Source organism: Eptesicus fuscus, chromosome 8, assembly GCF_027574615.1.
Source record: "Eptesicus fuscus isolate TK198812 chromosome 8, DD_ASM_mEF_20220401, whole genome shotgun sequence".
Classification (NCBI taxonomy): domain Eukaryota; kingdom Metazoa; phylum Chordata; class Mammalia; order Chiroptera; family Vespertilionidae; genus Eptesicus; species Eptesicus fuscus.
This window is the reverse complement of record NC_072480.1, coordinates 15370864-15397244: the sequence shown is the minus strand read 5'-3', so window position 1 is coordinate 15397244 and position 26381 is coordinate 15370864. Positions and strand designations below refer to the sequence as shown.

At 42.7% G+C, this 26381-nt stretch overlaps 1 protein-coding gene across 2 annotated transcripts in view; it reads right to left on the bottom strand.

Moving 5' to 3' along the window:
• The window catches only part of KPNA3 (karyopherin subunit alpha 3), a 124818-nt gene that overhangs the window by 51675 nt on the left and 46762 nt on the right, over positions 1–26381 (bottom strand). The window contains exons 1-2 of one of the 2 annotated variants that reach the window (XM_054719790.1): positions 22348–22430; positions 9923–9967 (exon numbers count right to left, since the gene is read on the bottom strand). In XM_054719790.1, the coding sequence (XP_054575765.1) occupies positions 9923–9964 (42 nt within the window). In that variant the 5' untranslated portion in view covers positions 9965–9967; positions 22348–22430. Of the gene's footprint in view, positions 1–9922; positions 9968–22347; positions 22431–26381 lie in introns of those variants that run through there. The other variant, XM_008152083.3, reaches the window with a different exon arrangement.

Here is a 26381-nt window from a genome sequence, read left to right as displayed (position 1 = left end):
GTTAAAAGAAAAGTATAGCACATACAATTACATAATTCCTGATAATAAATGATTGTTATGGCATGTACTTACTATACTATACTTTTTAATTGCTATTTTAGAGTGCACTCTTTCTACTTATAAAAAGGTTTTTTTCTGTAAAACGGTATGCTATAATATGCAGGCAGTAGCTCAATACATCTCAAGCTTACGTTTCTTGACTATATAATTTTCTCTTGTGCTTGACTTATTCTCATGTTATTTTGCACAGTGACATGCTATACAGATTTGTAGCTCAAGAGCAATAGGCTCTACCATGAAGATGTATATATAGTAGGCTAAACCATTTAGGTTTGTGTAACTACACTTTACAATGTTCGCAAAATGCTAAAACTGCCTAAAAATTCATTTCTTAGATAGTATCTGCATTGTTCAGTGGCGACTGACTGTATAAAATCACAACCAGAACACTGACATTGATACAATCCACTGCCCTTATTTGGATTTACCATCTTACTTAAGGTCTATACAATTTTACTATGTGCATAGGCTCACGTATCCACCATTAGAAAAAAAAAACTAGAGGCCTGATGCATGAAATACGTGCAAGGGACAGCAGGCCCTCTCAGCCCCTCGCAACCTCGGCTGGCCCTCACAGCCCCGGCCAGCCCTCGTAGCCCTTCACAGCCCCAGCTTCATCTGGAAGGTTGTCCGGACGGTCGTTCAGCTGTTCGGTATAATTAGCATATTAGCTCTTTATTATATAGGACTAGGGGCTCAGTGCATGAATTCATGCACCTTGAAAGGAACTGTGGGCTGTGAGGCTGTGGTGGGCACAGGGGCAGGTCTCAGCCCATCCTCCGCATCCCTGCCAGGCCCCTCCCGCCGTGGCCCCCCGGTCTACTGTCTTCTGACAGCCCTGCTCCCGCTGCCACCACTCCCACATGCTGATGGCGCCAGCCCCACTTGTACCCGCTGATGGCGCAGAGCAATTGGGGCTGGCGCCAGCAGCAGATGCAAGCAGGGCCATCGCTGGCAGTGGGTGCAAGAGGTGGCTGCCGGCCCCAATCGCCCCTGAGGAGCAGGGGGAGGTGGAGAAGCCCTGAGGGGTGATCGGAGACAGCAGCTGCCACTTGCATCCACTGATGGTGTAGAGCGATCAGGGCCGGGGCCGGCACCGGACACTGGCAGTGGGTGCAAGTGGTGGCTCTGGTGCTGGCAGTGGGTGTGAGTGGGGCCGGCGCCGGCAGCATGTGCAAGCGCCGGGTGGGACCGCGATGCGTGAGAGCAAAGAATTTTCAGTAACCACCAGAGGCTTGCCCCAATGACAGCGACCAGTGCCCCACCTTGGTCTGGCACCCCTCCTCACCTGCTCCACCATCCTGTGGCCGAGTGCCATGTTCTGTGCTCTGCCACCTGCTGCCGACACCCACCATGTTCTGTGCATGCCCCCTGGTGGTCAGCGCACGTCATAGCGATCGGTTGTTCAGTTGTTTCACCGTTCGGTCTATTTGCACATTAGGGTTTTATATATGTATAGATACTAAAGAATAACAAAAACAGAAAACGCCCTCCTGCTGCCCTTTTCTAAGCAAAACCACCTTCCTGTCCCCATATTTAACCCTTACAACCATTAATATGTCCTCCATTTCTAAAATTTTATCATTTCAAAATTGTTATGTAAATGGAATTATATAGTATATAACTTTTTTTGTGTGATGGGCTCTTCCCCCCAGCATAATTTCCTGAAAATTCATGCAACTTGTTGCTTCTATCAACAGTTTGTTCCTTTTTATTGTTGAGGGGTATTTCGTCCTATATACCACAGTTTAAACATTTACCCTTTAAAGGACATCTGGATTGTTTTCAGGTTTTAGCTATTACAAATAAAACTGATATAAACATTCATGTACAGGTTTTGTAGGAATACCCATTTTCACTTCCCTGGGATAAATGCCTAGAATTATCATTGATGGGTTGCATACTTTCCAGAGTGACTGTACCATTTTACATTGCTACCAGCAATGTATGAATGATCCAGTTTCTCTGCATCCTCCCACCAGCATTTGGGGTTGTTACTATTTTTAAATTTTAATGATTCTGATAGATGCTTAATTGATTTTAGTCTGTATTTCCCTGATTGGTATTAATACTCATCACCATAATGATTTCCATTTGCATAACCCCTTCAATAAAATGTATCTTCATATCTTTTGCCCATTTTCTAATTGGTTTGCTTTTTTATACTGTTAAAGCAAACATTGCTTCAATTTGATAGCATTATATAGTAAGTACTCCCTTAACATCATCAATAGGTTCTGCATCTTCAAATAAAAAAAATAACAAAACCACTTTTACTATTGGTTAATCGATATAAACAAGACTTAAGTTCCTATGGCATCTAATCAATGTTGGAAATTGAAGGAAATGAGGTTGAACAAAATGATATTAGAAGAGGATGTGTTGTACATGCTGGATACCAGTCCTGTGTTGGATTTGTGATTTTCTTCCAATCTCTACAGTTTGTCTTTTCATCCTCTCCACATGGGCTTTCAGAGCAAAAATTTTATATTGGTTAAGGTCCAGTGTTCCTTTTATGGATTATACTTTTGTGGTCAAGTCTACGAACTCTTTTCCTGGCTCTAGATCCCTAAGATTTTCCTCCATTCCCCATCCAAACATTTCATACCATTATGCTTTATATGTAAGTCTAGGATCCATTTTGTGTGTTTTTAATAAGGTGTGAGATTTAGGTTGAGGTTCTTTTTTTCTTGCCTATGGGTATCCAATTGTTCTAGTATTATTTGTTGAAAAGCCTAGCCTTCCTCCATTAAATTAGTTTTGCATCTCTGATAAAAATCATCTGGATGTCTTTATGTGGGCTTATTTCTGGGCTCTACCTCTGTTCCACAGATCTATACATCTATCCTTATTCAAATACGACACAGTATTCATTACTGTAGCTTTTCCATAGTCTTAATATTGGATATGGCAACTGCTCATATTTTTTTGTTAGGATTGTTTTTAACTCTTCTAGAACCTGTGATTTTCCATATACATTTTAGAATAAGCTTGTCTATGGCTATAAAAAACATTGCTTCAATTTTGATAGCAAATGCATTAAACCAACTGGTCAATTTGAGAATAGGCATCTTTACTATGTTGAGTCTGCCAATCCATGACCACAGTATATGTCTCTCCAATTACTTGAATCTTGTTTGACTTCTTTTTTTTTTAAAATATATTTTATTGATTTTTTACAGAGAGGAAGAGAGAGGGATAGAGAGCTAGAAACATCGATGAGAGAGAAACATCCACCAGCTGCCCCCTGCACACCCCCCACCGGGGATGTGCCCGCAACCAATGCACATGCCCTTGACCGGAATCGAACCTAGAACCCCTCAGTCCGCAGACCGACGCTCTATCCACTGAACCAAACTGGTTTCGGCATTGTTTGACTTCTTTTATCAGCATTTTATAATATTCAGAATACAGATCCTATACATGTTTGGTTCAATCGGGGCTGATTAATCAGGCCGGGCCGGCTGTGGGGAGGGGCTGCAAGCAGTTAGTTGGCTGGCCCCGCCCCTGATCGGCCCCCGCCCCCTGGTTGAACTCCTGGTGGAACTTCCGGTCAAGGGAACAATTTGCATTTTTAAAAAATTGGCTTTTTAAAAAATATATATATTTTATTGATTTTTTTTACAGAGAGGAAGGGAGAGGGATAGAGAGCTAGAAATGTCGATGAGAGAGAAACATCGACCAGCTGCCTCCTGCACACCCCCTACTGGGGATGTGCCTACAACCAAGGTACATGCCCTTGACCGGAACTGAACCTGGGACCTTCCAGTCCGAAGGCTGACGTTGTATCCACTGAGCCAAACCGGTTTCGGCCATATTGGCCTTTTATTATATAAGATTTTAATATAATGTGTCAAAGTTAAAAATTCCAGTGACAGGTTTTGGACTCATTTCCAACTTATGACATTACCCACTTAACTTTTATATTAAAAGGCATTTATAACAATGGTTAAGAGCTCAGTTCTGCCATTTATCAGCTGTGTGATTTTAGGCAAGTTATTTAATTCCTATGTAACTATACAACATAATATAAAACAGAAGTACTAACTTCTGTATAACTGTTGATGCATAAAGGCCTAGTTAAATAGGAAAGTAAGAGATCAAAGAGGTAAAAGAAGACAAAAGAGGTTAAACAAAAAGAGTTTGATCTTTCGAGTTTTTTTTTTTCTTTCTGGTTTTTGTTGTTGTTAATCCTAACCCAAGGATATTTTTCTATTGATTTTTTTTTTTTAAGGAGAATGGAAGAGAGAGGGCAAGACAGAGAGAAACATCCCTCCTGTATGCACCCAGGGCCGGGAAGGAGCCTGCAACCAAGGGTACATCCCTTGACCAGAATTGAACCCAGGACCCTTTGGTCTGCAGGCCAATGCTCTATCCACTGAGCCAAACCAGCTAGGGCAATCTTTCAAGTTTTTATTAAGCAATTGCTCTATATAAGTTATTATGTAAGGTTTTATGAGTGCAGACATTAAACAAAAATACAATACCAGTCTTCAAGAGTTCCAGGATTTGGTTGTGTGGGAGAAAAAAAAGAAATAATAAAAAAAAAAGAGCTTAAGGCCAGTAAAACAGTATATAATAGTAATGAGCTTATACCCTCAACCTCAGTGCTATTCAAAGTATGGTCCTTGGACTGGCTAAAGGTCTTCGAACTATTTGTTACAGGTCTGCTACAAGATAGGAGTTTGTACCAGAAATCAACTATGAAACTAAATGCACTTTAGTTCTGTGATTTATTTAGGCAAAAAGACTTTTTTGGTAAAGGAAGCAGTGCCTTGTTTAATATACTGACACAAGTCCCCTAACTTATCCCAGGACTTCTGAGTAGCACTGTTCTATATCTAAGGTATTTTTCATAAAACTTCAGTAAATGATTTAAATATAAGCAACATTTTAAGATATCATAATTCTATTTAATTTCTGATTATTAACATTTAATGAGTGACAATGACATGTCCAGAACCTGATTAAGCATTGTGGAAAGAGCTGGGAAGGAGACTTGGGAGTATCTAGGGTGGGAGTGGGGGAGGTGAGGGGGCGGCGGAGGACTGGTTATTACCTTCATTTTAGAAGTGTGTAATCTAATAGAAATGGGTAGAGCTCATCTATGAAACTCTTGGAACTAGCTCTATTTTCTTGTATTTTCAAGAATCTCAACGTCAGTAATAACACTGTGATTTTCTATTCAATGGAGATAACAGAAATAGTAAGGCTGAAGTCAGAGTTAAATACTGATGATAAAGAGTGGGATAAAGAGTGGAGGAATCTTCTCTTGAAGGGATCTCCACACCTCTGTAGAATCATATCAAAAGCAATTAAGCTTTGTCTGAAATTTAGGCTTTGTTTCAGGAAGGGTTGGCTCACTTTTTGCTGCTTATTCAGGGAATTCTGACATGTGAAATAAGGGACTGCTTGAGATTTCTTTAGTAAATTTTATTTTTTATCGTCCTATAGGATGTTCAGGAACTAACTGTGGTAAGTGCAAAAGAAACAATATTATCTAGAAGAGATAAGAGTCTCTAAGTTAACCAACTTGGATATTAAAAATCATGCTCTGCCCTGGCCAGGTTGCTCAGTTGGTTAGAGTGTCATCATGATTTGCCAAGGTTGTGGATTGGGTCCTGGGTCAGGGCAAAAACAAGAATCAACCAATGAATGCAGTGATAACTGGAACAAAATCAATCAATCTCTCTCTCCCTCCCTCTCCCTGTCCCTCTCCTCCCTCCCTCCCTCTGTCAATAAACACACACACACACTCCGACAAGCAAGTATTTTTAACTCTATAAATTAACTACAGAAGGCAGAATAGTCATAGAGGGAAGAACAAATAACAAATATAAGTAAATAGCTTAAATTTAGAAGCATACTAAAAGAGCCAAAAAGCTTAAAACAAGGGGAGGAGTATGAATAATACCAAGACCAATAAAAAAAGTTTTATAATTGTATTCCAAGCATGAAATGTTAAGGAAAAGCAAAGGCCCACATCTGGGGATAGCTGGTATAATGTTAACAGATGACAATAAATAATTACTTAACTTCAATTTTATTCTTATTGCCTCTCTTAAGGAGAATGATCTTCAAATGATGAATGAAAAGCCAGACACAAAAGGGCACACACCATTCTATTTATACTAGAGGCCTGGTGCACAGATTCCTGCACCAGTGGGGTCCCTCAGCCTGGCCTGTGGGGATCGGGTCAAAACCAGCTCTCTGACATCCCCCGAGGGGTCCCAGATTGCAAGAGGGTGCAGGCCAGGCCGAGGGACCCCACCGGTGTATGATCGGGGCCAGGGAGGGACCGCGGGAGGGCTGCAGGGCGTGTCCAGCCCATCTCGCCAGACCCCAGCAGCAAGCTAACCTACCAGTCAGAGTGTCTGCCCCCTGGTGGTCAGTGCACGTCATAGCGACTGGTCAAACAGTTGAACGAACAGTCGGACACTTAGCATATTAGGCTTTTATTACATAGGATAAAGTTCAAAATATGCAAAATAATTCATAGAGTAACAAACCAAGATAATGGTTTTTGGGGAAAAGTAGTAATCCATAAGGGGCCTTAGGATACAGGTAATGTTCTTGATTCAGGAGCTGGTTACACAGATGTGTTCACTTTGTGAAATTCATCAAGCTGTACACTTAAGATGTGTTAACTTTTTTTGTATGTGTGCTATATGTTAATAAAAAGTTACAAAGGAAAAAGTTACAAAGGAAAAGCTAAGTCCAAAATGTTAAGATTGGCAAGGAGCTCACCTTACTCACTGTATTAAGTAGGCTAAGGCTTAGTTCACATCTCTGGTACAAATGACCCAAGGATATGAAAAATGTTAAAAATATGACTGCCCAAACACTGTTGTTAATTTATAGGTATCCATGAAGAAGTTAAGTAATTGAAAGAACACTGGAATTATCAGATACTTTTCTTTTCCTTTTTTATTTTAAAAAAATGTTTATTGTTGAGAGTATTACAGATGTCCCCCTTTTTCCTTCCTATTGCTTTCCTACACCCAGTTTCCACCCCACTCCAGGCCTTCACCACCCTACTGTCTGTGTCCAGAGTAATACATATCCTATCTAATAAAGATGGAATATGCAAATTGACCGTAACTCCGTGACAAAGATGGTGGTGCCCACAGCCAATAAAAAGGGAATATACAAATCAACGCAACAAGGTGAGAAGCGGAAGGTGGCTCTGGCTGGAGCAAAGGCAGAAAGGCGGCTCTGGGCCAGAGCAAAGGTGGTGCCGCAGCCAGGGGAAGGAAGGCCTATTCTTGCATAAATCTTCGTGCATCAGGCCTCTAGTATGCATATAAGATCTTTGGTTAATCTCTTCCTGCAACCCCCTCACCAATTCCCTCTGAGATTCATCAGTCTGTTCCATGCCTCTATTTTACTCATCAGTTTAGTTTGTTCATTAGATTTCTTGTTCAGTTATTTTGATTTTTTAGATTCAAGTGCTGATGGATATGTATTTATTGCCATTTTTATTGTTCATAATTTTTATTTCTTCTTCCCCTTCCCCTTTTTCTTCAAGAATACCTTCAACATTTCATTTAATACTTATTTGGTGATGAATTCCTTTAGCTTTTTCTTGTCTGTGAAGCCCTTTAACTGACCTTCATTCAAAATGATAGCTTTGTTGGGTAGAGCAATTTTGGTTGTAGGTCCTTGCTTTACATGACTGAATATTTCTTGCCACTCCCTTCTGGCCTGCATAGTTTCTGTTGAGAAATCAGCCAACAGTCATATGGACACTCCCTTGTAGGTAACTAACTGCTATTCTCTGGCTGCTTTTAAGAGTCTCTCTTTGTCTTTAACCCTTGGCATTTTAATTATGATGTGTCTTAGTGTGGGCCTCTTTGAGTTCCTCTTGTTTGGGACTCTGCGCTTCCTGGACTTGTTAATCTATTTCTTTCACCAGGTAGGGGAAGTTTTCTGCCATTATTTCCTCAAATAGGTTTTCAATTTCTTGCTCTCTCTTTTCTCTTTCTGACACCCCCATAATGCAAATGCTGGTTTACTTGAAGTTGTCCCAGAGGCTCCTTACACTATCTTCATATTTTTATGTTTTTTTGTTTAAATAATTCTTTATTATTGAAAGTATTACATATGTCTTCCCCCCTACCCCCTACTGACTCCCCTCTAGCTATCTTCATATTTTTGGATTCTTTTTTCTTTTTGACCTTCTGATTGTTTTTGTTTGTTTTTTGCATCTCATATTCCAAATCGTTGATTTGACTTTCGGAATCTTCTACTACTGAATTCCTGTAAATTCTTCTTTATTTCAGTTAGTGTATGCTTAATTTCTGACTGGTCCTTTTTCATGTCTTTGAAATCCTAATATTCTTGTGAGTCTCACTAAGTCCTGTGAAGCTCTCATTAAGATCCTTCAGCAACCTTATAACCATTGTTTTGATTCTGTACCCAGTAGTTTGCTTGCTTCCATTTCTTTCATTTGTGACATGTTTCTTTGTCTCTGCATTTTGGCTGCTTCCCTGTGATTGTTTCTATGTATTAGGTAGAACTGTTATGTCTCCTGGAATTGGTTAAAGTAGCCTGTGTAGTAGGTGTCCTGTAGGGCCCAGTGGCTCAGCCTCCCTGAACTGGGCCCTCTAGGTGCACCCCTGTGTGCACTGTCTTGTTGTAGTTGAGACTTGATTGCTGTTGGTGTCACTGGGAGGAGTTGACCTCCAGGCCAATTGACTGTGAGGACCTGCTGCATCTACAATGGAAGAGCTGCTGTGCAGGAGACACCCTTATGTATCTGATAGGGTCTGAAGCTGTCCACCAGGTGCACTGGCTCTGGGGATTCTCGGGAGGTGCAAAGTTAGCTACTGTTTGGGGCCGTCCGGCAGGAGTGACAAAGAGACCTGCAGATGGCTGCTAATGTATTGGGTTTGGAAGTGCCCAGATGAGTCCCAGCTGTAAAGCAAGACAGGCTGGTGCTAGTGCTGGGCCTTCAGCCTCTTATTGATAGGTTTGGGGTATGCTGATGCCAGCTGCTGCTTGTTAGAGAGATTTTAGAAAAATCTGAAGCCTGAACCAGGACAGACCATTCATATGGAAAAGCTGCTGCAAACAGCTTGGGTGGGGCCTCAAATTGGATGGGTCGGGTTCTCAGGGAATCACCAGGGTGGAGTGAATAGTGTGGGCTACACTGATGAAAATTCAGATATGGCTTCCAGTCAGCACTGCAATGGGGGAGATTCCAGCACAGGAACAATGAACCTGTCTGGGAGAAAGCCACCCCTGAGTTCTTACCCTGATGCCAGACAATCCAGTTCCTCCCCATAAGCCACTACCCAGTGCTGAAGCTCAGAGGAAGTGGGACCATGTAAGTTTGTGTGTCAGACCTTTAAGAGAAACTTCTGGGTCTCTAGGAGCCTCCTTGTCACCCGCTGGTTTTTACAGCCCAAAGTTATAGGGACGTCCTGAGCTGGGGGTCTGGTGTGGGGCTGGCACCCCTGCTTCTCACAGGAGTCCTCTGCAGCCAAGATAAGAAAAAAATGCCACATCTGGGTGTCAGGCCAGCCCGTTCTGGGCCTCCGCCCCTCCTACCAATCTCGATATACTTTCTTTACTTCTCTAGTTGTAGGATTTTCATTCAGCAACATTTCTGAATGATGGTTGTTCTATATTTTACTTGTAATTTTAATGTGGTTGTGGGAGGCAGCAAGTACTGGCGTTTACCTATGCTGCCATCTTGATTCTCCCCCAGCCACTTTTCAAATTTTATAAAAAGTGGTGTATTTTTATGCTATGTGGTCTTAGAAATGACCACTAACTTGCCATATTATTTTCATTATTCAAGTTATACAGAATTTTAACATTAGAAAAAATATCCTCATTACATGTAAATCATCCTTACCTTTCGTAGTTCAACTGTCACTTCATTTCTGTGTCTTCGCATTGTCTAAAAAGAAGAAGATTACATTAAGTATCTAAATATTGATACTGTTAGTATATAAATTAAGGTCTTAGGCAATTAAAATTAAAAAAAAATTTTTGAGGTAATTTATTCTTAAGAATTGATCAGTTTTAGACTTTAAATAATAAACTAAAGGAGGTTAAAAGCCAAAACTGTCTATGTTACTGGATATCTACTGGTTAATTTTATGGGGAGTGAGGAGGTGTGGCTTGGCTGCCTTTCCATTCCCCTTTCCTAACTGCACCCAGGCTCACTACAGAGAACTGTATACTCTCCCTTGTGTAGTCTTGATGGAACTGCCTATTAATGAATCTCTACTAAGGTAAGTAGGGCATGAGACTCAAACACATGAACAGAACTCTATTCCCCATAACTCTGAACCTTGAGATAAGTGGGAAGGAAAAAAATAGCAGCACTGGACCAGGCATAAAAATGCCTATGTCCTGGACTTGCTCTGTTTCTAGTTATCTGGTGTGCCTATTCATAATTATGAACTACCCCATATTTTCCCAATAAATTATAGTTTTGCTTAAGTCAGCAGGACTGGTTTTTGATGTTTGAAACCCATGAAGTCTATCTCAAACAATTCATGTTTTTAAAAAGAAAACAACTCACTGTCATGGCCTTAAAAACCACATGAAAATTAAAATAAGTTTGGGAAGATAGTTTGTATCAAAAGGTAAAAAGTATCCTTCTAACTCTCTAACAGTCTTTACCAGGCATATCTTATCAGAAATTATTGAAATGATTAGATATCCCCTCTTCCCTTGATGTACTGATATAATGAACTAGTGGCCCAGTGCACGAATTTGTGCACATTGAAAGGAAATTAATTAAAAGAAATATTTTAATATCGCTATTCACCCTTTCTCTATAATAGAAGAGTCAATCAAATTCACGATCGATGATGACAGATCAGAACACACGTGGGACTGGTATAAAGCCAGAGCTTTATATATATAGGTAAACTTGCTTAATTAGACCTGCTTTCTGATTTAGCTAAACTTTTTCCAGTCCAGTGAAGTACCCCAACTTCTCTTTCAGGTAATTGTCAGCAACACAGCAGTAAATGTCAACACAAAGCAGATTATTATTATTATAGATCACACAGGGAGAACAAAGGGTAAAATATTTAACTGCAGTAGTGTTTGACTATATCCTGCGCAGTGAGAAAACCTGAAGTCATTTTCAAGGTACACCATTTCTTACTTCTTTTCAGTCGGGTCAAGTTTCTAAGCTTTCTAAATCTCCATTTTCTAGCTAATGAAAAGAAAATAGGATTCCAGCGAGTCTCCTATCTACCTACTCCAGGACTTCTGTGAGGATCAAATGAGATGAGGCACGGGAAAACGCTTCACAGACATTTGGTTAAAGTGTAAAATGTTTGCACCTGGCTATAAAGCAAGTCCTATTCCTGGGCTGAAGAAACTGCAAGGAGGCTAGTCGCTAGGGAGAGGGAGCCGGGCTATGCTATGTGACATTATTACCCGGCACCCACAGCCACAGTTGCCAGGCTGGGCTGTGGGCCGCATATTGCGTCATGGGGTCTCAGCAGGGTTGGCTGTGATTTGGTGGGCTGTCGCTCCGGGGTGGTGGCAGGGCCTGTGACCCACTTGGGGGAAGCCGAGTGTTGCTTTGTAGGTGGCAGGTCCGTAGTGCTGTTTCTCTGTAAATGACCAGTGCGCATCATGGCAGCTCCTGCATTGAGCGTCTGCCCCCTGGTGGTCAGTGCGTGTCACAGTGACCAGTTGGACACTTAGCATATTAGCCTTTTATATACATACTAGAGGCCTGGTGCACAAAATTCGTGCACGGGGTTGGGGGGGTCCCCCTCAGCCCAGCATGCACCCTCTCCAATCTGGGACACCTTGGGGGATGGCCGACTGCTAGTTCAGGCCCTGGGATCGGGGCCAGACATTCCTCTCACAATCCTGGACCGCTGGCTCCTAATCGCTCACCTGTCTGCCTGCCTGGTCGCCCTTAATTGCCCCGCCTGCTGTCCTGGTCATCCCTCACTGCCTCTGCGTGCCGGCCTGATCGCCCCTAACTGCCCGCCCTGCTGGCCTGGTCGCCCCTAACTGACCCCTGCTACTGGCCAGGTCATCCCCAACTGCCCCCAGCAGCCAGCTAGGTTGCCCCCAACTGCCCCCTCTCTGCCAGCCTGGTCACTCCTAACTGCCCCCCCCCCCGCTGGCCTGGTTGCCCCTCACTGCCCCCCCTGCCAGCCTAATCACCCCCAACTGCCCCCTGCCAGCCTGGTTACCCCCAACTGCACGCCCCCTGCCGGCCTGGTCACCCCTAACTGCCCCCCTCCACCGGCCTGGTTGCCTCTTACTGCCCCCCCTGCCGGCCTGGTTGCCCCCAACTGACTCCCCTGCTGGCCTGGTAGTCCCTCATTAACGCCCCTGCTGGCCTGGTCACCCCACACAGCCTGCTTCTTCAGTTGTTTGGTTGTCCCTCACTAACCCCCCCTGCCGGCCTGGTCATAGGCTGCCATCTTGTGAGGGTGTGAGGGTTAATTGGCATATTACCTCTTTGTTATATAGGAGATGTACATATATAATTTCATTACATATACTAGAGGACCAGTGCATAAAATTCGTGCAAGAGTAGGACTTCACAGCCGTGTCCTGGCTCCCTGGATCCATCCCTCGCAGCCGTAGTGGCTGCCTCCATCCCACGGCTGCAGCTCCAGCTTCGTCCGAAAGGATGTCTGGTCTAATTAGCATATTATGCTTTTATTACTATAGATTACTATAGATTCTTTTGCTATGGTATTTTATTACACTGCAGTAATAAATTAATCCCCTTTTAGGGAAAAAAAAGTCGGATGGAAACCAAATTATGTTGAAATATTACTCTAGATATAAACTTACACTTAAATATAGACATATATCAAATATAAATAAAACTGCCAAACAACCCTGGCCACTGTGGTTTAGTTGGTTGGAGCAATGTCCAGTATACCAAAAGGTGATGGGTTCAATTGGCACATGCCCAGGTTTTGGGTTCAAGCCCCAGTCAGGGCAGCAACCAATCAATGTTTCTTTCTGTCCCTCCCCCTCCCTCTCTCTCTCTAAAATCAATGAAAATATTTCCTCATGTAAGGATTAAAAACAAAAACAAACAAAACCCTGCCAAACAAAATTCAAATTAGTAGCATTCATTTAATGTGATGGAATGATGCACTGATAAAAGTATTATCATTAATAGGGTTCAACAGTAGAAAGAGCTTTGAATCTAATTTTATATTTACTATGTTTTTGTGTTTTGACTTCAATACTATTTTTTTAAAAAAATATATTTTATTGATTTTTTACAGAGAGGAAGAGAGAGGGATAGAGAGCCAGAAACATCGATGAGAGAGAAACATTGATCAGCTGCCTCCTGCACCCGCCCCACTGGGGATGTGCCCGCAACCAAGGCACATGCCCTTGACTGGAATTGAACCTGGGACCCTTGAGTCCGCAGGCCGACGCTCTACCCACTGAGCCAAACCGGTTTCGGCTGACTTCAATACTATTAATACAGAATATTTTCTGTATAAATTCATCATATAAAATGGTAATAAATGGTGAGCAATCTTCAAATACCAATATTATGAAGTATTACTTGATAATTCTGTAAACTGTCTTTATTCACTTAAAGATTAGAACTGCACAATTGTTAAAATTTGCCTATATGAATAGCTAATCCAACTGTTACTAGAACTGAGAAGAAAAAACATGTTCATTGGGATAACTACTACATTTAATTATTTATGAATTGTTATAAGATGGTACATACCAACAACAAAAAGATTCAGGTGGCATATCCTTTCCAAAATATGACCAAATTATTGCTATACTGTAATTCACATTCAAATACTTCAGCAAAGCTCTAGCTGGTTTGGCTCAGTGGTTAGAGTGTTGGCCCACAGACTGAAGGGTCTCTCTCAGGTTCAATTCCAGTCAGGGACATGTACCTTGGTTACAGGCTCAGTCCCCGGCCTGGGTTGGGGCGCGTGCGGGAGGCAACCAATCGATATGTATCTCTCACATCGATGCTCTTCTCTCTCTGTCTCTCTCTCTCCCTTCCATTCTCAATGGAAAAATATCCTCGGGTGAGGATAAACAGCAGCAACAACAAAAACCCTTCAGCATAGATAGAGTTAACTTTTAACGTACCCTAAAATTGGGAATCCACACTTCAGACTTGTTAGCATTTTAAGCATCTATATCAGCAGTTAGCTTCCAGTTAGTAAGTGCTTTGCATATCAAAATCTGAATTTAGACACTAGTTTGTTGATTAGTATAAGATATGCTGATACTCTCTTATTGCTGAATAGAATGGTTCCAGATATATGGACTGACTAGGAATACTGTACAGGTGCCTTGAATCTTACCTATTTGCAGTCTATTTCAGAGCAGTGTTTGAGTCTACGTCTCCCTTTGATACACCCCTTCTTGGAGGATTCTGTCACCTAATCCTAGTCAGATCTATGTGGTATCTGCTTATGGTTGAAGTTTTAAAACAAGGTCGTAGTCTAGTGTCTCAAAGGGCTAAACTCATAGAACAAGTTGCATGGCATTTTGTGATTGCTTGCTAATATGTTTGTGTAAGTAGCAGAATTTTGTCTATGGCTTGTTATAACTCAGTGATGGTGAACCTATGACACGCGTAGCCATTTCTGATGACACGCGGCCGCATGCCGAGGGTGAAACATTTGCTGCTCCTGAGGATGAAACATTTGCGACTAGAGTCTTGGAGTTAGTTTTTTTCCTCAAAGTGACACACTACCCGAGTTATGCTCAGTTTTTTGGCAAAGTTTGACACACCAAGCTCAAAAGGTTGCCCATCACTGTATAACTCATTGGTAATAAAAATTCTAAGGAAAAACATCTATTATTCTCACTTATCTCTAATAGTTAAAGGTATCCTATTCATCCAAAATGAATATAAATGTAAACCATATGAGTGTAAATGGCCAAATGGCTTAGGTCTGTTAGCAGCAAGTGCTTTTGAGTTAGTCATGATTTTCTCTGTTCTCTGAATCATAGCAAAAGGTTGCATCCTATGCCCTTTCCTGCCTTATATTCTTCACAACTGATCTCATCTACTCTCATGTCTTCAATTATTGTTTGATGACCACTCCCAAATACCTATCTGTAGTTCAGCCCTCTCAGATCTGTAAGTACAATATGCATTCACTCAACAAAAATTTATTGAATTCATCTAAAATTCAACAGGCAATATGCCTGCAACTAGGAGACAAGTAGAGGAGTCTAGGACAGTGGTCAGAAAATTGCAGCTTGTGGGCCAAATCTGACAGGCCAGGAATGGTTTTTATATTTTTAAGTGATTACATTATACATGATATTAAGTATCTACATAATACCTTATTTTTGTTTCTTGGTTACCGAAGCCTAAAGTATTGACTATCTGTATTTTGAAGTGTAAGTATGCCGGTCTGCACTCATGCAGTCGCGGACAAACTGATTAAGGAGCCTGTCTGGGCGGGGCAGCAGACTTGAAGGGTTGGCACACCAGCTTTCTTGAACAATTACCTTCTTGCAGTGGGAGGGTGAATGGGGAGTGAAGGAGCCAAAGTAAAGGGCAGGAGGGTCAACTCTGCTTCTGGCAGCGTAGGAGGGGTAATCGTCAATCAACTTATTGAGCACTACTGTGTGCGAGACACTGCCAGGACGCTTTGGAATGGTGACCTCTGCTTCCATGGGAGCTTGCAGTGTAGACTGGAAGGAAGCAACTGAGGCATGGAGAGGGCTGACATTTCACAAGACTATCAGACAGAAAAATGCCATGAGCAAAGATACAAAGGATATGTCTAGAAATGGAGTGGGCTTCTTGGCCAGTCTAGTCCAAGGGATGTGCAGCAGGAACGTGTAAACTGAGCCTGGAAAAGAGATCCCTCCTATGGCTCCTAACAGGACAACTCTCCCTAGTCCTGGGGCTGGGAGCACCTGGAAGAAATTCTCACCCAAACCCACCCACTCTTCCACAAGTATTCCCAATATTAGCAAACAGCATAACCATGCTAACAGTTGCAAAATCCCAATCCTGGGACATCATCCAATTCTACTTACACTCTCATTCTTTGACATGCAACTAGTCACCAAAATAGGATTCAAACCTTCTAGACCCACTGCCACTGTCCTAGACTAAGGCCACCATCATCTCACCTGAATAATACCATAGCCTCCTAACCTATCTCCTTCTATGCACTGAATAAATTTCCCACAATGCAGTCAGAGCGTTCTTTTTAAAATGCAAATCTCTGTTGTCTCTCAATATAATTTTCAATCTCTTGGATTCACCCCTTCCAAAGTCACCAGGACAGCCAAACCAGAGCCCCATGGACAAAATCTGTAAGACTGGGTGACAAAGTATCCCCCAAAATTCTCAAATACAAGCAAGGCCTGGTTAAATCACCAACTATAGACTCACATGGTATCAGCATGTATGAAGAAGGAAGCAGAAGGGCAAAAGTAATAGGGCAACTAAAGGGCTTGAGGACAGGAGAGCTCAAAATCATGAATCAGTAGAGTTTAGAAGGGCTATCTATAATAATAAAAGTATAATATGCTAATTAGATCGGACATCCTTCCAGACAACCTTCTGGACGAAGCCGGGGCTGCGAGGGAAGCCTGGGTTCCGGGTGCCAGAGGGAAGCCGGTGCCAGCAGCCGGAGGAAGGCCTACTCTTGCACGAATTTCAAGCATCGGGCCTCTAGTCTATATATATGAAAGCCTAAGCTACTGAACGACTGGAATGACCAGTCGCTATGATGTGCACTGACCACTAGGGGGCAGACACTCAACGCAGGAGCTACCCCCTGGTGGTCAGTGCGGAGCAGGAGTGCTGCTCAGCTGAGACCCGTCCCCGCGGCCCACCAGTCCTGCCACAGCCACTCCCTCCTTCAATAGTCCTGCAGGTCCAATCTCTGGAGAACAGGCCAGGCACTGACAGACCAGCGCCACCAGCATGATCCCAACAGCGCTGCCGGCCTCCTGGAAGACAGCTTTGGGCACCACGGATGCTTCCCCTCCCTAGATGTTCCACAAGGAAGAAACAATATAAAAGTGACTGCCAGGTGGCTTCCAACAACCGGCACGAAAGTCAGCAGGACAGATCCGGATCCTGGGCCTGGCAAGGGTGTACCATTGCCCGCCCAGAGGGCTGATCATGTCCCAGGCCCCCAACTCCCACTTCGGGACACCACCTGTGCAAGAATTCATGCACCAGGCCTCTAGTTTAAGAATAGCGGCAAATGGAAGGGACCTTTTGCACATGCCAACATTGTAAGGTATGATGAACCTAGACTCAAAAATAAAGTTCCCCTTCCTGGACAAAGTGTTCAACTGAAAAGAAACTTCTGGGAGTAAACAAGACAGGCACACTGTGGCAAAGGAAAGAGAGTGTCTAGGTAAAAGTGGGTTAGTGAGACAAAGCCAAATCTTAACCCTTTGCACTTGCTTGCCTTTTTCTCGAGCTGCTACCATCCAAGTGCAAAGGTTAAAAAACAGGAAGCCATATTTTATTTGATCACTTGGCAATAAACAACAGAAGAAGGAGGTCTGCAGTGGTAAAGCTACAGAAACTATCCTGATCCATCCCTTGCTCTGAAAAGTTCAGGAAAGCCTATTATAAAATGAGTAACAGTGACGAATTGGGGTCAAATCCCATGCCATAAGAAAACCTTGTTGCACTACAGCACCATGTAATGGAAAACAAAAGAAATATTTCCACTTAACCTACTGAATGATTAAAAGCATATCAAGTACTGAAAAAAGATTTCAAACTCTCAAATGCCCAGGTTGAGAAATAATCCATCAAGTACCATGAATAAGCAGGGTAACAAGGTAGTTTAGAAAAAAAAAAATCTCAAGAAAATAAACGTAAAGATATGGAAGACTGTCAATTAAATGACAGAGAATTCAGGATTGTAGTTCTGAAAAAAACCTCAGTGAGATATAAGAAAATTATGGCAGTCCAACAAGCCCAGAACTTTACCAAAGAGATTAACATAACACCATAGAAAAGAACGAAACAGAAATCCTAGAGCTGAAGAACTCAATAAATGAGATGAAGAATGAGTGACAGAGCTTAGGAAATAGAGCAGACTAGATGGAAAAACGAATTACTGATCTTCAAGATAGAAATCTACAAATGACTCAGGTAGAAGAGAGAAAACTGAGATTAAAAAAAAAAAAATCCAAAAAACTCTACAAGAACATTCTGACTCCATTACAAAGAAAAATATAAGGATAATGGTATACCAGAAGAAGAGAGGGAGAAGGGAACAGAGAGCCTATTTTAACAGATAATAGATGAGAACTTCCCACACCTATGAAAAGAACTGGACCCTCGAATCCAAGATGCTAACAGAGCACCTAATTATCTCAATGCAAAAAGACCTACTCCAAGGCACACGATATTAAAGCCGTCAAAAGTCAATAACAGCCAAGACGGCCAAGGAAGACTATCAGCTATAAAGGAAACCTCATTAAAATATCATCAGGTTATTCAGCAGAAACACTATAAACTAGGAGAGTAGGGAATCAAATCTATAATAATAAAAAGCGTAATATGCTAATTAGACCAGATGAAGCCAGGGCTGCAAGGAAAGCCCGGGTCCTGGGTGCCTGCTGGCAGCCGGAGGGAAGCCCGGGTCCCGGGTGCCAGAGGAAAGCCGGTGCCAGAAGCCAGGGGAAGGAAGGACTACTCTTGCACGAATTTCGTGCATCGGGCCTCTAGTATTCAAAATATTGAAAGATAGAAATCACCAGCCAATAAAAATATACCCATCAAAGTTATACTTGAGATATGAAGGGGAAATAAAGGCTTTTCCAGACAAATGAAAGATGAGGAATGTATCACAAGACCTATATAACAAGAAATGTTTTTAACTGAAACAAAAAGACAAAAGGATACAAAACTGTAAGATGACAAAGAGAAGTAGGAAACTGCAACTCTTTTTCAGACTAGGCTATTAAATACTTAAACATAAAGGTTAAAGATACTTAAAAAAACACTATTATCTTCTGCAATTGGAAAATGAATGCACAGCATAAAAAGGGATAATGTGACAACAGAAACATAAAATGGGAGGGAACCAAAAGACTGAACTTGCACAGGTAGATGGAGATAAGATTCAACCAGAAGAAAAAGAATTATTGTTCCTATGACAACTTTTTTTTTTTTTTTTTGCATAAAACTACTGGTAACCATGCCAAAAAAAACAAAAACAAAAACATCTAGAACTGAGACAGGTAACATAAAAAGGGAAAATCATAGACTACTATCAACTAAAATAGCAGACAGAAACACAAGAGAAAAGAAACAATGAAGACAGAGAATAACCAGAAAACAAAATATAAATGGCTATAGGAAGTCCTCATATATCAATAATTACTCTAAATGTAAATAGACTGAACTCACTAATTAAATGACACATAATAGTGGGATGGATTAAAAAACCAGACCCAACTATATGTTGCCTTCAAGAGACCCATCTCAGCTACAAAGACAAACAAAGACTCAAAGTGAAGGAGTAGAAGATAATACTCCAAGCAAATGGCACCCAGAAAAAAACCGGTGTGGCTATACTTATATCAGACAAAATAGACTTCAGGATAAAAACGGAAATGAAAGAGAAAGATGAATATTTTACAATGACAAAGAGGATAATACATTAAGAAGACATAATACTTATTAATATATATACACACCCAACCTGAGAGCATCAAATTTATCAAGCAATTACTAACAGAACTCAAAAGGGAAAACTGACAAAAATACAATTATAGTAGGGAACCTAAATACCCCACTGACAGCAATAGATGAAAATGGCCTTAAATGACACATTAGATCAAATGGACATAATATTTACAGAGCTTTCCATCCCAAAACAACAGAATTCTTCTCTAGCATATATGGAACATTCTCAAGATAGACCATATGATGGGGCACAAAACTAGTTTCAATAAATTTAAGAAGATTGAAATCATACTAAATATATTCTCTACCTATAGTGGTTTGAAACTAGAGATCAACTACGAAAAGAAAGCTGGAAAAACCACAAATATGTGGAGATTAAACAACATGCTACTGAACACATACTGGGTCAAAGAAGAAATTCACACAAGAGTTAAAAAGCTACATAGAGACAAATGAGAATGACAATATAACATATCAAAATTTGGGAGATGCAGCAAAAGTGGTACTAAGAGGAAAGTTTACAAAACCTACCTCAGAAACAAGAAAAATCTCAAATAAACAATCGAACACTTCATCTTAAAGAACTAGAAAATGAAAAACAAATGAAGCCCAAAGTTAGGAGAAGGAAGGAAATAATAAAAATTAGAGCAGAACTGCCCTGGCCAGGTGGCTCAGTTGGTTGGAGCATTGTCTCATACACTAAAAGGTCGCAAGTTCGATTCCCGGTCAGAGCACATACCTAGGTTGTGGCAGGGCACGTACGGGAGGCAACTGATCAATGTTTCTCTCACATTGATGTTTCTCTCTCCTCCCTTCCTCTCGCTCTAAAAAACAAACAAACAAAACGTATTCTTGGGTGGGGATTAAAATAAAAAATAGAGCAGAATTCAACAAAATAAAAAACAACAACAAAATAACAGAAAAAAATTAAGGAAAAAAGAGCTGGTGCTTTTTTAAAAAAGATAAATGAAACTGAAAAACTTCTGACTAGATCACTAAGGAAAAAGGAGAAAAGACTCAAATAAATAAAATTAGAAATGAAAGAGAAGATACAAAAGATACCACAGAAATAAAAAGGATTGATTATACAAGAACACTATGAAAGACTGTACGCCACCAAATTTGATTACTTGGAAGAAATGAACAAATTCTTAGAAATATATAACACTAGGGGCCCGGTGCACGAAATTCGTGCACTGGGGGGGGGGGGTTCTCCTCAGCCCAGCCTGCCCCCTCTCACAAACTGGGAGCCCTCAGGGGATGTCCTACTGACGGCTTAGGCCTGCTCCCCATAAGGAGTGGGCCTAAGCCAAAGTCTGGCCTCCCTTTGTGAGAGACAACCAGGCTGATCAGGGAAAGGCACCAGCACCATCACCCCGCTGCTGGAGCCACTGCCAGTCACCGCAGCCACCGAGGTGTTTTCATCAACACGGACTCCAGTCCCTTCACCAAGAAAAAATAACAACTTTCTTTAGGCATTTTCAAGATGTGTCTTTCATAGAATATGACATTTCTTTCTTTCTTTATTTTTTTTATCCTCACCTGAGGATATGTTTCCATTGACTTTCAGAGAATGTGAAAGAGAAAGGGAAAGACAGAGAGAAACATCAAAGTGAGAGGAATACTTAGATTGGTTGCCTCCTTCATGAGCCCTGACCTGGGCCCCAGCCAGGGAGGAGCCTGCAACTTAGGTACATGCCCTTGATCAGAATCTAACCTGGACTCTGCGGTTGGCAAACCTAGGCATTATCCACTGAGCCAAACCATGTAGGGCAGGTTATGACATTTCTTAGCCCTCCAGAAGCGGACCTTCGTTTTTTTCCCCAGGAGTGTGGTGGAAAAGCCCTAGATCACCTTTTTGGATTCTTCTACCCAAGTTACTAAGAATATTACCAGTGTCATACAGGGAGCTTAGCCAATGAGCGGTCAAAAAGGTATTTCCTCTGTAGTTCACACCTATCTCCTGTGATCTCCAGCTCCGCCCCTGCCAAGGCCTAAAGCCTTCAGCCCTTGGCAGGGGACCCCCAGCTGGCTCGATCGTCAGGCTCCGCCCCTGGCCAAGGCCTCAAGCCTCTGTTTGAGGCTCGGGCCCTGGGCAGGAACCTCCAGCTGGCTCTGATCGCCCTGCTCTACCCCCAGCCAAGGCTGCAAGCCTCTGGCAGAGGCTTGGGCTCTGGGCAGGGACCCCCAGCTGGCTCCAATCGCCCTCAGGGGACCCCAGCTGGCTCTATCGCCCGGCTCCACCCACAGCCAAGGCTGCAAGCCTCTAGAGGCTTGGGCTCTGGGCAGGGACCCCCAGCTGGCTCTGATCACCAGGCTCCGCCCCAATGGCCAAGGCTGCAAGCCTCTGGCCAAGGCTTGGACTCTGGGCAGGACCCCCAGCTGGCTCTGATCGCGCCGCTCCTCTGTTTGAGGCTCGGGCCCTGGGCAGGGACCCCCAGCTGTCTCCCATCGTGGGGCTCCACCCCCAGCCAAGGCTGCAAACCTCTGGCTGAGGCTTGGGCCCTGGTCAGGGACCCCCAGCTGGCTCCAATCACTGCAGGGGACCCGAGTTGGTTCCAATGGCCCAGCTCTGCCCCCAGCCAATGCCGCAAGCCTCTGGCTGAGGCTTAGGCCCTGGGCAGGGACCCCCAGCTGGCTCTGATCACCTGTGGGGGACCCCCGCTGTCTCCGATCTTCCACTCTGATCTTCCCCTTTGATCTTCGGCTCCAATATCCCAGTTCCAACAACTGCCGCTCTCCGAGGCTGCAGCCATCTTGGTTAGGTGTATTTGCATATTCGCTTTCTGATTGGCTGGTGGGTGTGGCTTGTGAGTGTAACGGAGTGATGATTTGCATATTACTGTTTTATTACATATGATTCCTATACTGAACCAGGAAGAACTGGTAAACCTAAATAGATGGATCAACAGTAAGAAAATTGAAACAGTCATCAAAAGCCTCCCCCAAAAGAAAAGTTCAAGTCCAGATGGCTACACTAGTGAATTCTGCCAAACATTCAAAGACAATTCAATACACATCCTCAAAGTCTTCCAAGAAATTGACAAAAAGGGAATACCAACACCTGGCAAGGACAACACAAACATATGCAAAAAAAATTACAGACCAATATCTCTGATGAACATAGATGCAAAAATCCTAAACAAATGACTATCAAGTCTATACTAATAAAAGGGTAATATGCTAATTAGACTGGGTGACCGGCCATCTTCCGGACATCCGACTTCCTTCCGGACAAAGCCACAGTGGTGGGGGACAAGGCAGAGAAGGCCGGCAGGGGAGGGCAGTTGGGGGCCATCAGGCCAGCAGGGCAGGGAAGTGGGGGGCCATCAGGCTGGCAGGGGAGTGGTTAGGAGCCAGCAGTCCCGGATTGTAAGAGGGATGTCCCAGATTGGAGAGGGTGCAGGCTGGGCTGAGGGACACCACCCCCCGTGCACGAATTTCATGCACTGGTCCTCTAGTCAAATAAAATACATTAAAAATATAATACATCACAATCAAGTGGGGTTTATTTCAGGGATGCAAGGATGGCTGAACACATGCAAATCAACCGATGCAATATACCACATCAATAAAAGATAAAAATCATGATAATATCAATAGATGTGAAAATATAATACATCACAATCAAGTGGGGTTTATTTCAGGGATGCAAAGATGGCTGAACACATGCAAATCAATCGATGCGATATACCACATTAACAAAATAAAAGATAAAAATCATATGATAATATCAATAGATGCAGAAAAAGCATATATCAAGTCACAACATCCATTTAGTATAACTAAAACACTCAATAAAATGGATATAGAAGGGAAGTACCTCATTATAGTAAAGGCTACATATGACAAATCCACAGCCAATATCATACTTTATAGTGAAAAGCTAAAAGCTTTTCCTCTCTAAGATCAGGAACAAGACAAAGATAACCACACTCACCAATGTTTTTCCACACAGTACTGTTAAATCCTAGCCAAAACAGCCCGGAAAGAGAAATAAATAAAAGGTACCTAAATTGGGAATAAAGAAGTAAAACTGTCACACTTGCAGATGGCATGATTCTACATATAGAAAACTCTGAAGACTCTACCAAAAGACTATTAGAAACAATATACAAATACTAGAGGCCTGATGCACAAAATTCATGGAAGAGTAGGCTTTCCTTCCCCTGGCTGCCGGCACCAGCTTCCCTCTGACACCCGGGACCCGGGCTTCCCTCTGGCTGCTGGCAGGCACCCAGGACCCAGGCTTCCCTCACAGCCCTGGCCTCGTCCGGAAGGATGTATGGTCTAATTAGCACGTAACGCTTTTATTATTATAGATAGTAAAGTTGCATGATACAAAAATCAATGCACAAAAATGTTGTATTCATTCCTGTATATTAACAATGAAATATCAGACAGAGAAATGAAGAAAACAATGCCATTTGCAATTGCAACAGAAAGGATAAAATCCTAGGAATCAAAAAGGAAGTGAAGAATCTATACATTAAAAGTAATAAGACATTATTGAAAAAAGTGAAAATACAAAAAATGGAAAGATATTCATGGACTGGGAGAATCAAGAAAGTTAAAATGGCCATGTTACCTAAAGCAATATACAGATTTAGTGCAATCCCCATAAAAACTCAATGGCATTTTTGAAAGAAATAGAACAAAATAGTACCAGGTTTGTATGGAATCACAAAAGATTCCAAATAGCCACAACAATCCGGAGAAAAAAGAACAAAACCAGAGTTATTACACTCCTTGACTTCAAATTCTACAAAAAATACAATAATCAAAACAGTATGCTACTGGCAGAAAAAGACACACAGACCAAAGGAACAGAATTGAGAGCCCAGAAATAAACCCATATGTATATAGACAAGTAATTTTTGAAGCAAAAACAAAGGAGAAAAGAAAGCCTCTTTAATAAACAGTGCTGCAAAAGAATAAAACTAAATGATCGGAACCCCAGCCTTACCTTCAACTGGGGAAACCTCGGATACCTCCCAGGACAGTACAATCACAATTCCCAGGGACCAGTTGCCTCAGCTGCAAACCCACATTCAACAGAACACCAGCCTCCCCGACCACGGGCACCTGGGAGGTCTGCTCAGGAGAAGAGAAAACAGCACAGAAAACACGGACAGGCCCTGTGCCTTCTCACAGAGCAGATAGAAGGAAGAGCTCGGTCAAACAGCACCCACCTGGAACTGGCAAAATGGACACAGCTGGTGGGGCAATCCACAGACAGAAAGGTCAGATATTGCCTGGAGAAAGTCAACACAGGAGAGGGAGAGCTACATAACCAGAAACCCTGAGAGGAGCGATCATGGGGAGACAAAGAAACAGCCTGCATACGAAAGAAAAGGAGGAATCACCAGAAAAGGAAGTAAATGAAATGGAGGCAAGCCATATGACAGAGAAAGAATTCAGAGCAATGGTCATAAGGTTGCTGAAAAGAATGGAAGACAAATTCAACAATATGTGTAAGAACCAAGAGGAAATGAAGAACCAAGAAGAGATGAAAAATGACATCGTTGCAATAAAAAACTCTATAGAAAGCATCAACAGTAGACTAGAAGAAGCAGAGAACCGCACCAGTGAGGTAGAAGACAAGGTAGGAAAAAATACCCAAGCAGAATAGTATCTAGAAAAAAAACCTTAAAACAGGAGAGCCTAAGAGAACTTCAGGACAATACGAAATGAAACAACATCCGCATAATAGGGGTGCTAGAAGGAGAGGAAACTGAGCAAGGAATAGAAAACCTGTTTGAATAAATAATAACAGAAAACTTCCCTGATATTGGGAAGAAAATACTCACACAAGTCCAGGAAGCTCACAGAGTCCCAAAGAAGATGAACCCCAAAAGACTGACACCAAGACTCATTATAATTAACCTTTTGCACTCAGATGTCGAGTGTGACTCGACATGGTTAGCATTAGAATAAAGGAATCGAGAAAAAAGCAAGCGAGTGCAAAGGGTTAAAAGAGGCCTGGTGCAAGAAATTAGGGAACAAGGGGGTGGGGACGGTCCTTTCAGCCCAGCCTGCACCCTCTCCAATCCGGGACTCCCCGGGGGATGTCTGACTGCCGGTTTAGGTCCAATCCCAGGGATCAGTCCTAAACCGGAAGTCTGACATCCCTCTCACAATATGGGACCCTTGGCTCCTAACTGCTCACCTGCCTACCTGCCTGATCACCTCTAACTGTCCCCCCTGCCAATCTGATCACACCTAACTGCCTCTGCCTGCTGGTCTGGTCGCCCCCAACTGCCCCTCCGCCAGCCTGGTCACCACTAAATGCCCCCCCCCCACTGGCCTGGTCACTCCTTACTGCCGTCCTGGTTGCCCCCAACTGCCCCCCTCTGCCGCACTTACTGAACCCCTGCCGGCCTGGTCGCCCTCAACTGCCCCCGTGCTGGCCTGGTCGCCTCCACTGCCCCTCCTCACAAGCCTGGTCACCCCTCACTGCCCCACCCCGCAATCCTGGTCACCCCCAACATCCCCCCCTGCCGGCCTGGTCACGCCCAACTGCCCCTCCGCCAGCCTATATTAGGATTGACAAACAACAACGACAAAGTAAGAATCTTAAAGGCTGCCAGAGAGAGACAGAACGTTACCTACAAAGGATCTCCCAACAGACTATCAACTGATTTCAACAGAAAAACATCAAACCAGAATGGAATGGAATGGA